The 14,268-nt window shown below is 47.6% G+C and overlaps 1 protein-coding gene across 1 annotated transcript in view; it reads right to left on the reverse strand.

The window, feature by feature from the left end:
* The window catches only part of LRIG1 (leucine rich repeats and immunoglobulin like domains 1), an 89,294-nt gene that overhangs the window by 7,022 nt on the left and 68,004 nt on the right, over positions 1–14,268 (reverse strand). The window contains 7 exon segments of the mRNA XM_079317437.1: positions 769–1,188; positions 1,988–2,269; positions 3,612–3,932; positions 5,872–6,035; positions 7,856–7,927; positions 9,179–9,250; positions 14,128–14,208. Coding sequence (XP_079173563.1) covers positions 769–1,188; positions 1,988–2,269; positions 3,612–3,932; positions 5,872–6,035; positions 7,856–7,927; positions 9,179–9,250; positions 14,128–14,208 — 1,412 coding nt within the window.

Here is a 14,268-nt window from a genome sequence, read left to right on the forward strand (position 1 = left end):
CTGTCTCCATTTTCTATCAGGCAATTTCAGTTTCCCTTGCCACACAAAACCAAGTGAAACTCAATTATATCAGGGTATGAAGCCCTGGATTTTCAGGATTGAAAAAAGGAGTTATAAAAGAATCCCACTAATACATCACACTGCTAATAGGCTATCCAAGACTTCCTACCTACCCATATCTTTAAAAATCCTTTTGTACTCTATCTAAAGCTAAGCATAATGCAGGAAGGCTAGGAATTCCAAGCTGGGAAAGACTTAGGGTGGTTCTTCCATATTTCTGTTTTGTTCAGAGGCTGTGTAAGGAGGGCAGGACACTATTCTCACTGCAACACTTATTTCAGCACCGAATTATCCCCTCTGAGCATCACGAGAAAGCAATAAATGCTAATTTGCTCTAAAAAGTAACATACCACCCCCCAGCAGCAGGGTTAGCTCTTATAGCCAATGTGGAAAAGGGATTCCAGCTTCAAAGTCTACCTTTTGAAGTTTTGACTTTGAAAACACAGATTTCCAAAAAGTAAGACAGGCTCCAAGCATCACGGACATATTCCAGACTGTCTCAAAAGTTATCATGTATGGTCATGGAAAACCAAAGCAACTGCCAAGTGGAAAAGACCTTCCTGAAGAACCAGCCAAGGGAAGAAAGCAGCTCTGAACACACTTCAGCAGCAAGTGGAGGCTGTTCCAGCCCTGTGAGCCGAGAGAGCCCCAGGCTCGGTGGGATGCCTGCAGCTCAAAGCTCAGGGGGACCCCGGCACAGCGCAGTACCTGTGTTGGTGACGCTGTACTCCTCGCTCTTCTTCCTGGTCTGGTAGATGATGCAGACCCAGACGAGGGAGGTGAGCACGATGCTGCAGACCACGGCGATGGTGATGATGCCCAGCGTGGTGCGGTCCCTGCGGCAGCCCAGGGCGGGCAGCACGCTGAGCTGGCTGTGCGCGCGCTCCGTGCCCAGCGTGTTGGACATCTCGCAGGTGTAGCGCCCCGCGTCCTCCGGCACCGCCCCGCGCACCACCAGCAGCTGCTTGCCCGAGGCGAAGTGGTGCCTGTCCGTGGGCACCAGGGGCTGGTCGCCCTTCAGCCAGGTGATGCGGGGCGGGGGGCTGCCCGTGGCCTTGCACTGCAGCGCCACCGTCTCGCCCACCGACACCACGTGGTCCTCCAGGGGATGGAGCAAGGACGGGGTCTCTGCGGGGGAACAAAGGCAGAAATTCATGGTGAGGGAGGGATTTAAACAGAACTGAATGTTCCTGCGTGAAGCAGGTCCGTGCTCAGGAATGTGGCAACAGATTTACCAACCACGGCAAATTTGTGTTAAGTTTTCCCAACAAGAAACTTGCAAGATCACGGGCCAACAGCTGGCAAGTGAATTATTTCATACGGCAAAAGAGATTAAGTACAATTTCTTTTTGAAGTCATTTTCCCAGATAGCAAATAGGCTGGTGGGAAGATCTTCCTGAGCACAAGAGGAGATGTGACTTACAGCTCCTGCTCTTGCTTAACAGGTATTTTTCATTAGAGAACTCCAGAGTAAAAAAATGAAACAAGACTAAGCAGATCATTTGACTCTGTCTCTCTTTTATCTGCAACTGATAAAGAGATTGAACAGCCATCCCTCCCACTTCCCACTTGCACTTGGCCTCCTAGGGCACAGGTGATGCCTTGTTGGCACTACCTAAAAACAGAGGCCAGACAAAATTAAGGGAATAAAAAGCTGTTATATTTGCTGAAGGGCCTTCAGGTACATTTAGGCAGGGACTCCACTCAGAAATGGATGATGGGTCTTGGATTTTCATAGTTTTATAAGTTTGGCCATTTGCTGCCCCCAACTCTCTTTTGTTTCCATCTCTCAGGGCGTGAGACAGTGAGATGTCCTGGAATTATGTCTGACCAAAACAGGGAAGCAGCAGCTCGCACTCTACACAGAGTTTAGAGTTACACACTAAAGAACACGTGAAACACGGAATCTGAACGCCGGGGCTCCTACCCAGCACGGTGAGGGTGGCGTTGGCCAGCACGGAGCCGGCCGAGTTCTGGGCCGTGCAGCTGTAGACGCCCATGTCCTCCACCTTGACGTCGGTGATGAAGAAGACGTCGTCATCGGGCATGACGTGCATGCGGCGCTCGCGCGCCGCGGGGAAGTCGGTGCCGCCGTCCTTCTGCCAGGCGATCTGCGGCGCCGGGTGCCCCTCGGCCGCGCACTCCAGCCGCGCCGTCGTCCCCGTCCGGCTCGTGATGTCGTGGGGCGTCTTGATAAAGGACGGCAGCACTGGGAAAGGGGAAACGTGGAGAGGGAGTGAGTGGTTCTGTTGGGAGGGATGAATCGGGAAAACCTTGCCTAGCAAAAGGACTTGAGAATATGGAAACCGTAAGTGAGATTGCTATGAAAGCCACCTTAGAGATACCAAACCTTAGTTACTAAATAACTGGAAGACAATAGGATGGCCAGCTGAAAGTAATCCCCCCTCAATACAACAATGCATTCTGCTGGAGAGGAGGTCCAAAGGTCAGAGAAGACACTGCTAGCCTGGCAGAAGGGGTCCAAAGAGTTGTTTTTAGGGTTTAAAGTGTAACACATTACGGTAGTGTAATGATTCGAACAGGCTGTCTGTAAATGCTATAGGATTTGTATTTTGTATTAGATTGGTTAGCAGAAATTAGAATATTCAACATAGAAGATTATATTGTAAACAGGAAAATCGCTCTCTTACTTCCCTCTCTTACCACTTTCTTACCTCTTACAACTCTTACTACCCCCCACTCTCTTTCTGCCCTGCTCCGAGCTGTGGCTGGCAGCTCCTGGCAGGGCCCTTTTTACCCACACCCTATGCAATAAACCACAAGACCTGGCTTAGAGAGATCTCTGTCTGTCACGACCATCCTCACCACCATCGCACTGTGCAGTCTCTTACATGATTCCGTGGGGAGCGCCATCTTCTGCTTCCCTTCCCACGGAGGGGAATGACGGTGACAATTTGCAGTAATAAGAACAAGCCTGGGCCACAGCGACATGTCAACAAGTCCACGCTGTAGTCTATAGCATATGCACCAGCTAAACTATATTTAGCTGTTTTTATCCATATTTTACTGCCTAGTTGTTTTTCTCCATATTTTGCTGTTTTTTCACACGCTTAGTTGTTTTTCTGTGTATTTCTTAGTTTAGACCAATGTTTACAATAAGTGAAAAATTGTTCTGTACTCCCCTGCAGTTCTGTGAAGTTGGTTCAGCCCTCCCTTAGCCCCGCCCCTCTGGTGCAATCCCATTGGCTGCAGCTCAGTTTCCCCGCCCCTCACGTGAGGTTTGAATTCCCCTCCACTCCTTGGTTTGCCCTCTTTTTCCCTGGACCCTATTCAGGAATAAACCTCATGATATCCTGGGAAGAAAAGCCTCCTTGGTCTTTTGTTTTGTCCATGCCAAATTCCCTCCATCTCTGACCCGGAGCTAACCAGAAGAAAGGTCAGAAAGCAGGGCAATTACAGCAGCAGCCAACACAAAATGGCGTGTGCTCCTGACAGGGCACATCCATCAGGAACAAACCCTGGGGAGCAGCGAGGGGCTCCCACAGGACTGCAGTGAGTCAGGCTGAGGAGAGCGAGCAGCTGGCACTCACCATTGACGGTGAGGCGGGCCTTGTTGGAGTAGGTGGAGCCGAAGTGGTTGGTGATGACGCACTGGTAGCGGCCCTCGTGCGCGAAGGTGACGTGCCGCAGGTGCAGGATGGTGGTGCACTCCATCACCTCCCCGTCCTTGGCGCGCACGTGCGCGAAGTTCTCGATCTCGGCGTTGTGCAGCATCTCGTTGTCCTTCTTCCAGGCGAACACCATGGGGGAGCTGCTGCTGCTGGCGGCCAGGCAGGTGAAGCGGATGTCCTTGCCAAGCACGGCCACCGTCGTCTCGGGCTGGATGATGATCTGAGGCTTGGGGAAATCGTCTGGGAGGAAACAGCAGCAATAGTCAGTGCTGGACTGAGGGGAGACTGGAGCAAGGCAAGAGGTGAAATGAGAAATAAGCAGTGCTCTGTGGAGTGGGTGTGCCATGCACAACTCCTCTGAGTTGTTGGTTTACGTGTGATTGTTGTTCCTCTGGTCCCTTCAGTGGGCTGAGATGGTCACCAGGGATCTCAGACACCTACAAGACACCCAGCTCCTTCACCAACTGAATCTGAGAAAGATGCTATGGTATCTTTCTGTTGTATGGATACTATGGTCTGAAGAAGATAGTCAGACTACATTCAGGTTGTCCTTCCTTGTACAATCCATGCATGAAGACCACGACAAATTAAAACCTCACCTCCAGACCTGCACTGGCATGAAGTAGGAGGGGAGAGGGCACTTAAAGGGCTGCAAGAGTCACCTCCAAGGAAAATCACTCACAGGAGGTTTTAGTGAAGTGGGGATTGGTCTCCTCTCTCAGACAATAGGTTCAAGTTGTGCCAGGAGAGGTTTAGATTAGCTAACAGAAAACATTTCTTCCTCCAAAGGGCTGTCAAGCACCAGAATGGGCTGCCCAGGGACCAGGGACTTGGTGGACTCACCATCCCTGGAGGTATTTAAAAGATGTGTCAGTGTGGCCCTCACTGCTGTGGTTTAGTGGTATGTTTGGCTGTAGCAAGCTGATGGCTGGATTCAAAGATCTTAGAGGTCTTTTCCAACCTAAAGGACTCTATGACTCTTAAGCAGCCCAAAGCAGAAGCAGCTGCCTTTGCCTGTCACTCGACCGGGCTGGAAAGCTTTGCACACTCTCTCTCTGCCCTGAAGACTGTTGGTTTTAGCAAAGTTCCAAGCAGATTCATTTATTAGGTTTCTACAAATGGTGTAATTTAATATTTGACTAAGGTTTAATTAAACAGCCAGGCCTCTGGAAGCAGGACTACTAATGCCCTGGAGGACTTGGCAGGCACGGGGAAGCAAAGCTGCTTTTGCTTTGTGATGTTGCTGTGGGGATGGAGCCCTGAGGATCTCCTCTTCCAGATGAGCACAGCAAGCCTCCCTCCCAGCCTGCTCAGACAGAGGCCACCTAGGCAGAGCATGTCACTGGGGGATCAGGAGGGACACTGGAACAAAACTTCTGCCCCGTGTGCAGTGCAACTCATGCATTCAGCTCAGTTAAACAGTGTTTGCAAAAGCTCATTTTTCCTTCAAGCAGCTCCACCCAGGATCCTCACACGCTGGCTCCACTGCACAGGGTTTGGCTCCCAAACCTGGCCTTTCTTTTCCCCAAAACCTGGATGCCTAAGCAGCATTGATTTGGCCTCTTCTGATGATTTAAATTTCTCTTTCTTTATGAGAAAGGTAGTAGATGTTTATGTATGCTGGGTATTAAGTAAAGCTGCTTTGAAACCATAGCTCAGGTGCAGAGGCAACTGCAGTATTTGGGTGGGCCTCAGTGGCCCCCTGGCCCCAAAGCAGCAGCTGTGATGGAGGGATTCAACTCTGGGTTTTAACTCTTTGTTGTCTCCAAGAGGGAGAAAAGGTGGGTGAAGAACACAAATCTACAGAATAGCTCAGAACACTGCAGAATAAAAAAAAAATTACAGCTGCAGTCTTGATAGTGTCAAACTGAGAAGACTGGGGAAGTGTCTGGGCAGCCCCATCTGGAAGTGGAACAGGCTTTAGTCCCTTTTGATTTAATACTCAGGGAGCCCTGTAAGGAATACTCTGGATGCAAGCAATGCACTGTGTGGTTTTAGTGGGAAATAAATTGCAGCCAATGACAAATTTTTTAAATGCAGGCTTGGGCTTCCTTTGATCCCACTGAATAACAAAACAAAACAGAAACCCTCTCATAATAACATGCTGGTACTCAAAGAAAATGTTTCCCAAGTGACTCCTACCCTTCATACAACCTCAAAACATGCAGGCAAGACTTACCACACACAAAACTCTCTGGCTGGATGGCAAAAATGCTCTTGCTTTTCAGTGACTCAGGATGGGCACAGGTGGCCACCACAAAGGACTGCAGCTCCTTCTCCACTAACCACTGGGGCAGCCACTTCAGCTGGCAGTCACAGAGGAAGCTGTCACTGTTGATGTGGCTGCAGGGAAACAAAACCAACATGAGTTTTGTGCTGTGAGCCCTGCACAGAGGGAAGGCTGGGATGCTCACAGCCCTTTCATGTTAAACACATTCCTCCTGCCCCCTCCCCAGCATGGGTGGAAGGAGGAAAAAGGACTGCAGGGATGTCCTCGAGGCACTGATGATGTTACAGACATGACATATTTAAACAGAATTTCATCTCCACGTAGAGAAACCCCCTCCTGTACTGCAGTGGCACTCTGCAGCACCTTGTAATTATTTAGCAGTTCCCAGAGTGATCCCCAGGAACAGACAAGCAATGTCAATGAGTTCCTGCTCTGCCCCTGTGGTTTGGTGGGGACCAAATCCAGCACTTAACAGCTGACCAGAGAGAGAGAGGACACCCAGCTCCCACTGTAAGGCCTTGAGTTCCCTCCAGAGAACTCAAGAGCAGGAAGAAAAAGGGAGCTTTGGGATTCATGTGGGTGCTTTTTAATATTCTGGGCCAAATTATGGCTCAGCATAGCTCTAAGGCCAGTGAAGAACTGTAAATTTACACAAACAGGGCATTCATACCTTGGTCTGGTTTGCAAAACTCAGTCTGATCCTTGGAATTGAATGTGAGAATGCCTCAAAGACTGGGAAAATGCCCCAGAGAGAGCTCCTGTCCTGCAATACTGCAAGCTATGCAAGAGCAGGGTATCAAGAGCACAGCAGAATCCCAACTCCAGCACTGCACTGGAAGATGTGAATCTCCAGCTCCTTTTCTACCAAACACCTCAGGAAATGAGCAGGAAAGGGAAAAAGAAAGAAATTGACTGGAGAGGGAGGGAATACAGGGATTTGATTTTTCAAAGCTGTCCACTTTGCTGTTCTAGAAAGATGTGTAGCCTCTAACACATATGATGGCATAAAACCCTCCTGGCTACTTGGGACAGGTCACGAGATCCTTCAGCACAATGTATTGTGCATGTAAATGTCCTCTATTTGAACTTCTCCATTTTATAAACATTCCTTCACAATATCTGAGATCTCACTATCTCTTCCTAGTAAGATCAATCTTTCATCTCAATTTTGTTTCAAGTGCCAGCGCAGAAGATAAAGTTTTTCATCATTCAACAGAAGCAGTGTTTATCTTCTTCACTCCCAGTCACTGGTATCAAGTGTCACTGGCCAACAGTGACCATCTGATTCCCATTTCCAATGTCAGGAGCAAGAATCTGTACCTGCCCAAACACCAAATAAATGATTTTCTGTTCCACAGACACTGCACTACTCCAGGGCATAGCAATACACTGACAGTGGATTAAATATTTATAGAGAAGAAGAGAAAAGGAAACCAGGCAGGACTGGAAACAGTGTCTGATAACAGTGCAGAGCCCCAGCCTGGAGCACAAGCACCAGCTCTGATAACACATCCGTATTTTTACACCAGAAGGCTGAATGACAAGTGGATGCAGTTCAAATGGTGCTTATCACTGCAGTATCAGTCCTGTGTGTGAACCCTGAACACAGCTACAGCAAGGGAGCAGATGGGCCACTGGGAATTAAATCCATGGTGGTGTGAGCAGGAGAGCTGGCTAACAGGACCAGGGCTGGACTTCCTGAACAGAATGAATAATTGCACAGGCACAAACCTGCTGGAACAACCTATCCCAATGATCTCATTTCACTCACTATTACATGCATGATGTTCCCGTGGCATCTCCTAATGTAAAAACACCCCAGAGAGGAGGATCCAGGGGAGGGGGCAGTGAATGGGTGTAATGTGGGTGCTGCTGCCCACACACAGGGGCAGGAGGATCCTCCTGCTGCGGGGGGAGCAGGACAGTCACTTACAGCTGCCGCAGGCTCCTCATCCTGCCAAAGGCGTCGGCTTGGATGGAGCGGATGGCGTTGTCCCCGAGGTTCCTGCAGCACAAGCACAGGCACAGTGAGCACAAGGGATGCTCTGCCTGGGACACAGCCTCTCACATTGATTTCAGAAATGACTCCAGCAGCATGTCATTTGCTAACTCCTTGTTAAAACCTTCTGCACTTGCAGCACATAGAATGTGCCTCAAGACACCTTGGTATTATTACAGTATTGCTGAACAATAGCCAGCCAACAAAAATTAACTGAATCATTCCCTACTCCATCTCCTCACTACACTTTCTCAGTCTGAGCTACCTCCATCATGCATAGCTCAGAAATTCCTCAGCCCCCTCCATAACCAAAGATAGCCAGGAATGTGGTACCCCAGGCTAGACCTTCAGCAAACATAAAAGAAAGCAAATACTTGCACTAAGCAGCATCTGAGGAATTATTTGAAAATTACTTGGAGAGGATACTGTTGGGTTTAAAAGAACATCCCAGTATTCCAAAAGGCAGGGGTTAAGAGCTTCCCTCACAACTATTGCTAATTAAAAATAATTTGTTCTCTGAAAAAATACAGTGTCAGATTTAGGGCTGGAGTTGACTAAGTGACATGTAGGGACAATCTCAGTAGAGCACTAAAGGCACCTTTATTTGGGAATGTACTCCCAGTCAGGCAGCCCAAATCTTTCAGTGTGCTCTCGATGGCCATAACATTTCATACAATCAACAGCCAATAAAACATGTAGAGTACAGTCACATATACTTTAACTTGTCTTAATCCAAGAAAGGAGGTTATTCATGAATCACTGCTGGAGTCATCAGCCTTGGGACACAGAAAAAAAATTACACAGAGGCAGCCAAAATTTACTTCTTGCAAATGGCTCTAAGGGGGTTGTGCTGAATGGGGATGTTCAGTGGGGATGGATCAAAACCACTCATCTGCAACACATGTCATTGCCAGAGCCTGGCTTTAGGAGAAGCTGGGGCAAAGGAGGAGAGAGTGCTATTTCTGAACCAGCCTATTTTCATTGCCAACAGCCTGCAAAGCAGTAATGTGCAAGTCAAGGTGATACTCTCAAAAATGAGGAGCATGCAAATTTCCCATATGTTCTATAACTTTCTTCCTGGCACAAAAAAAGGCCAAAGTTGAGGCAGGCTTATAATGAGAAGGAAGCAGGTGGCCCCCACAAATGGACTGACTTCTCAGTTTACAAAGACACTATTAAATTGCTAGCAGATTTCTCAAGCAGCTACTTTTGGCAGACCCCCCTTTCCCAAACTCTGAGGCATGGTGGGTTACTCACAGGTGCTCCAGAGCCTCCAACCCTGAGAATGCTTTCTTGGCCACCGACTTGATCTTGTTTCCAAACAGAGTCCTGCAGTTTCCAAACATCCAGTACCAGATAAACAGAAAGAAAATGGGGAGAGGGGGAAAAAAAAAAAAAAAAAAAAAAAAAGAAGGAACACAATTAGTGTGGCTTTATCTGATATACACACTCAGTGTAAGTCCCAGGAAATCTGAACTGTACAGAGATTAAGAGGGCTGAAGCACACTCGCTTTCCTGCTCCTGAAATGAAATCCTTTTATCTGTATTTGAATTTAATAGTGATGACAGGGCAAAAGGGAATGTGCCATATCATGTAAAAAGGCAGGTTTGCTCCTGTGCTTGGGAACCAGCTTGCTGAGTAACTGAAGGTTCCCCTCTGTTCTTCACAGGCTGCCTGTGGACAGGATTAAGTGCAGTGACAGCTTAACTAGATATTGGTCTCTCCCCACAACACTTTTCATTTCTGACTTCTTCCCAGACAGGAAAAAGAGTGGTAATTTATTCAGTGGTGCTTGGCCTGAGCAGCTACCAGCACACAGAGCTGAGGGCTGCCCCTGGGCTGCACATTCACACAGCAGCTGACTGGAGGCACTGCTCATTCCTTCCTTGTAAATGCAACAGCAAAACAACATCATGCAACAGATCATAGCCAGGGGATAATTTCAAGGGGCAAAAGGCAGAACAGGTAATGTCCAGGGCTGAGAGTGGCCTTGCTTGCATCTGTGACCAGAGAGCATTCCTGTGAATCAGCAGCAGCATGGGGACCATGGCCAGGAAACAGCCAGCTGGAGATCCCAGCCCAGCTGCCATCTCCAGAGCAACAGCTCTCCATAAATATTGACCAGTGCTAATGGCCAGAGGCAGGGCTCGTGCCAAATGGATGGAACCCTCACCTGTTTTAATGAAACATCAACCAGTGCCATTAATTAGGAACTGCTTTCCTTCCCCAGCTCCCTCTGAGGTTTCTCCTCCAGGTGCATCTGTTATCAGCACATGGTGTCCAGGTGAAAAAAAGACACATCTAGTGCTGCATTTGCTTTTGAGTTTTCCTTCAGGAGCTGTCCTTCAATATAGGGTGTGACCCACTTCTGTACCCTAAAAAGACTAGAAGCTATGATGGTCCCACTGTCCAGGGAAAGAGAGGAGTACAGGATGGAGCATGTGCAGCCATTCCATAAGTAATACATTTCCAAGAACTTGTCAAGGCTTTCCACAAAGCACTTTTCAAATGTCAGGATAATCTGGTTGTATATTGGCTCCCAGAAAGCCCAGTTTCAAATACCCCCAGCACCAAAGGATGTGTGCAATCATGTGTGTCACCATTTGGTAAAAGGGATGTTGCATTAATGAAGGCTTTGAAAAATCCATTAGAATGATTAATGCAGTAAATAATTTACTATGTGTAAACTCTGGTCAAATGGCTGCATCCATACTCACTAATGCCATATTCCTAAATAAGTGTGCTGTAAGGACAAGGTAAGGATAACATAAGGACTAAAGGAAATAGCCTTAAGCTGTGCCAGGGAAGGTTTAGATTAGATTTTAGGAAAAATTTCTGCAGAGAAAGGGTTGTAAGTGTAAGAGTTACCATCCTTGGAAGTGTTCAAAAAAAAGTGGATCTGGCACTTCAGGACATGGTTTTAATGAGGAACATGGTGATGGTGCTAATGGTTAATGGTTGGACTTGAATGATCCTAAAAATCCTTTCCAACCTTTAAGACTCTAATGGAAGTTAGATGGGCACCTGCTGTTGAAAAAATTATGCTGAGCTTGGGTTTGATAGCTACAGATTTCTATTATTGTTCAGTGCATTTTGGACTTTGAAAATTGGAGATTCTGCTGTTAGCTGTGTAGTTATCTGTGCAGAGATAAGCAGAACATCTGGGGAAGGGAATACACAACTACACCACTTGTGTAGGTGCAAACAGCTTGATGCCTGGACTTGAGAAATACCTACACACATAACAAGTCAAGCCTCAGCAAACTCATTACTCCTTGCAACTAATTTCAATTAAGTGCCTCTACAAATCTGAGAGTTTGAACCCAGCAGCCCCCATCAAAGGGCTGTGGAAGGCTGGAATGTGAAGGCAGCAGAACACTGCCACAATTAGCCATCCCACTGCTGGCCAAAGCCTCCTCCACAGGGCAGAGCCAAGCACCAGATCTCCTGGAGACTGCACCAGTGTAATTACATGCCAAGCACACAATTCATTGCAGTGTTTTCTCCTCCAGCCAGTTTTGCACCTGCAGGAAGATCTCACTGAGTGAGCCATCAAAAAGCCAGTTACATTTAGCAGCTTGAATAATTAGGAACCTCCTTGTTCCACAGTGATTCCACCGGTGCTTTTTATGCTTCAGTGCTTCTCAACTCCCTCTTTCTTCAAGCAACATTTTAATTTAGGCCTGTGCTCTCCATCCTGGAGAGCTTCATATATAATTCAGAGAAGGCTAAAGTGACTGGCCTCTCCATCTCTGTTTAACACCTTCATGTCAGAGAACAACCCTCTCTGTGCTAAATCCTTTCAGAGGCTAATCTGTGCCAGATCAAAGGGGAACAGCTTTTAAGGCAATCTCCACAGAGCTGAGGTGATTATTAATTCATTGGAAGGTCTCCTCTGAAGTGCCCATTTATTTTTTTTTGCATGCTAATGCATTTAAAGCAGTTGATGGTTTAAACACAGGCCCTAAATCACACCGTGAAATGTTTGCTGTAAGGGCTGATCTTTTATTTACAAAAAAAATCCTGATACTCACTTCAGCTGTAGAAATCACCACTTTGGGATTTATGTGCTGATAAGCTAAAACAGTTCTGAGATGATCTTTTTAAAAGTGACCACTCACAAGTATTCTCAGAACATCTCAAGAAATAATAATAAAAAGTAATTTCATGTTCTGAGCATTTTTCAGCCTTACATGGTGGCTGACAGTGAACAATCCCAGCGAGCTGTCCCACAGCAGTTCACTCTGTTAAGTAATCAAAGCACTCCTGTCTGCCCCAAACCAACCTGATCCACATGCTTTTCCAGGCTATGAAATGTGCTGCAATCCCCTGCACAAACCTTCCCTGCACATGTGCCTCAGCCTGATGACAGGCACCAGTCAACAAAGGAAAGAGAGGTACAAACCAAACTCCCTCCGACTTGCACAAGCCCTCAGTGCATCCTTGGCTACTGGCAGCCCAAGCCAGCCATCTTTTGGAGGTGTTCCTTGTGCAGGGTGATAAACATCACACCAGGCAGGGCATTTCACAGGGGAGAGAGAGCAAGAGCTGCTCTGCCCAGAGCTCCAGCACATAACCCCACAGGCTGCCCCTGCTCCCCTCCTTCCTCCTCCTGGCCTCTGCCTGACCCCCACAGCTCACCAGGGCTCACTGCTCCTGCTTTCCAAGCCAATCCTTTTGCTGAACTCTTTCCTTTGATGCTGTCTCCCCTGGATTTTTCACCACTCTCCTGTTATCTGCACCCAGTATTTCTAACATACCCTGATCACTCAGAACCACTATTTTTGCTCCCACACCAGTGGCACTGTTGGAGGGATGTACCACCAGAGCAGCTCTCTCTGCTCCTTTCCATCACCTTCCCTCCCTTTTCAAGCAGCATTACAGACTCATAATCCCTACAGCCTGCAAATCCCACTGCACAAACTCTCTGCTCCCATCTCCCTTCCAACTGCTCACATGGTCTCACTGGTTTCTTCACACAAACCAAATACTTTAGTCAGGCAGCCAAGGACTTGTCTATCCACCACATCTGCTCCTCTGCCTTTTTTTCTGGCAGTCATGGGAAGATTTCCTGACTCTGCATGCACAGCAATTCTTCCAGACTTCTCTCACCCCCACACTGCTTGTGCTTCCCTGCCTGGCTCCCCCTGTCCTCAAATCCTCCTCTGCCTTCTGCCCCACTTTACTTGCAGCTGCAATTGGTCCCCTCTGCACGGACCCAGAGACTCCCCTCAGCAACCATCAAATGCCATGTCTGTCTGTGACTGCAGATTTTCTCCTCTAAGCACTGCACATCTCCACAGGCCCTGCCCTGGCTCGTCCCACTCCCTGAGGAGTCTCTGATGAGAGTGTGACAATATCCCCCTGCCAGGAGCCATCCCAGCCATCTGCTATCCATCGAGGTGCTTTTACTGCACCTCTGGCTGTGCCATCCCAGCATCACAGACAGCAGCACGGGGGGTGCTGAGAACTTCAACAAAGCCAAGAGGTAATGATTAGAGACTCTTGATTTGTCACAAGCCATCAGAGACTCCTCTGACAGGGCTGATTTATATCACCCATTTCAAATGGAACAGGGACTTGCACAGAGCAATGTGAGAATCCTGCCAAGGCCAGGCAAGCCATAAACATTTGCAAGGCGCATGCTTGCCTTGGCTTTCTTTTTATCTCTTTAAGAGCCTGTGCCCCATGGTGCCTTTTATTGTCACTGCACATGGAACTGAGCCCAAAAGATCACTCTCAGAAAGAGTATCCCACAGAAAAGAATCCTGTTTCAATCCTCTGTTGGAACAGGAAGTGGGGTGATTTTTCTCTTCTGTTTATTGTTATTTGCTGCATCAATCAGTGCCTCGCTGAAGATTGCAAGGGTTCATTTTTGTCTTTTGTTTGCTTTTAGAAGTGAGGAATGGTTGTGCTGAATTTTATACATGACAACAGTTTAAATTTCTCTCTGTGTCTGAACTGCAGTGTGCAGCACCGTCTGTTCACCATTCAGAAAGGAAATAATTGCCTCATACCTGCTTAAAAACATCAATGCTTGAAAATCACATTTTGCAGTGAGCCTGCAAAACTATTACAGCTCATATTTTCTGTTGATTTTTGTCTTGTTCCAAGGTGAGGGAGGCTGCATAAAAAGGGACAGACCCAACCCCACACAGGCACACAACAAAAGTGGCTTGCAGAATCCAAGCCCAGGGATACTCACAGCTTGCTCAGGTTTTCCAGGCCTGTAAAGGCTCCATTGGTATCTTCTATTGTGCCTGAGATCTCGTTGTGGTCCAGTTCCCTGGGGAGAGGACAAGAGAGAGCTCAGAATCAAAGCTTGAGTCCCAATGTCACTGTTACA

This window comes from Erithacus rubecula, assembly GCF_903797595.1.
Source record: "Erithacus rubecula genome assembly, chromosome: 13".
NCBI lineage: Eukaryota > Metazoa > Chordata > Aves > Passeriformes > Muscicapidae > Erithacus > Erithacus rubecula.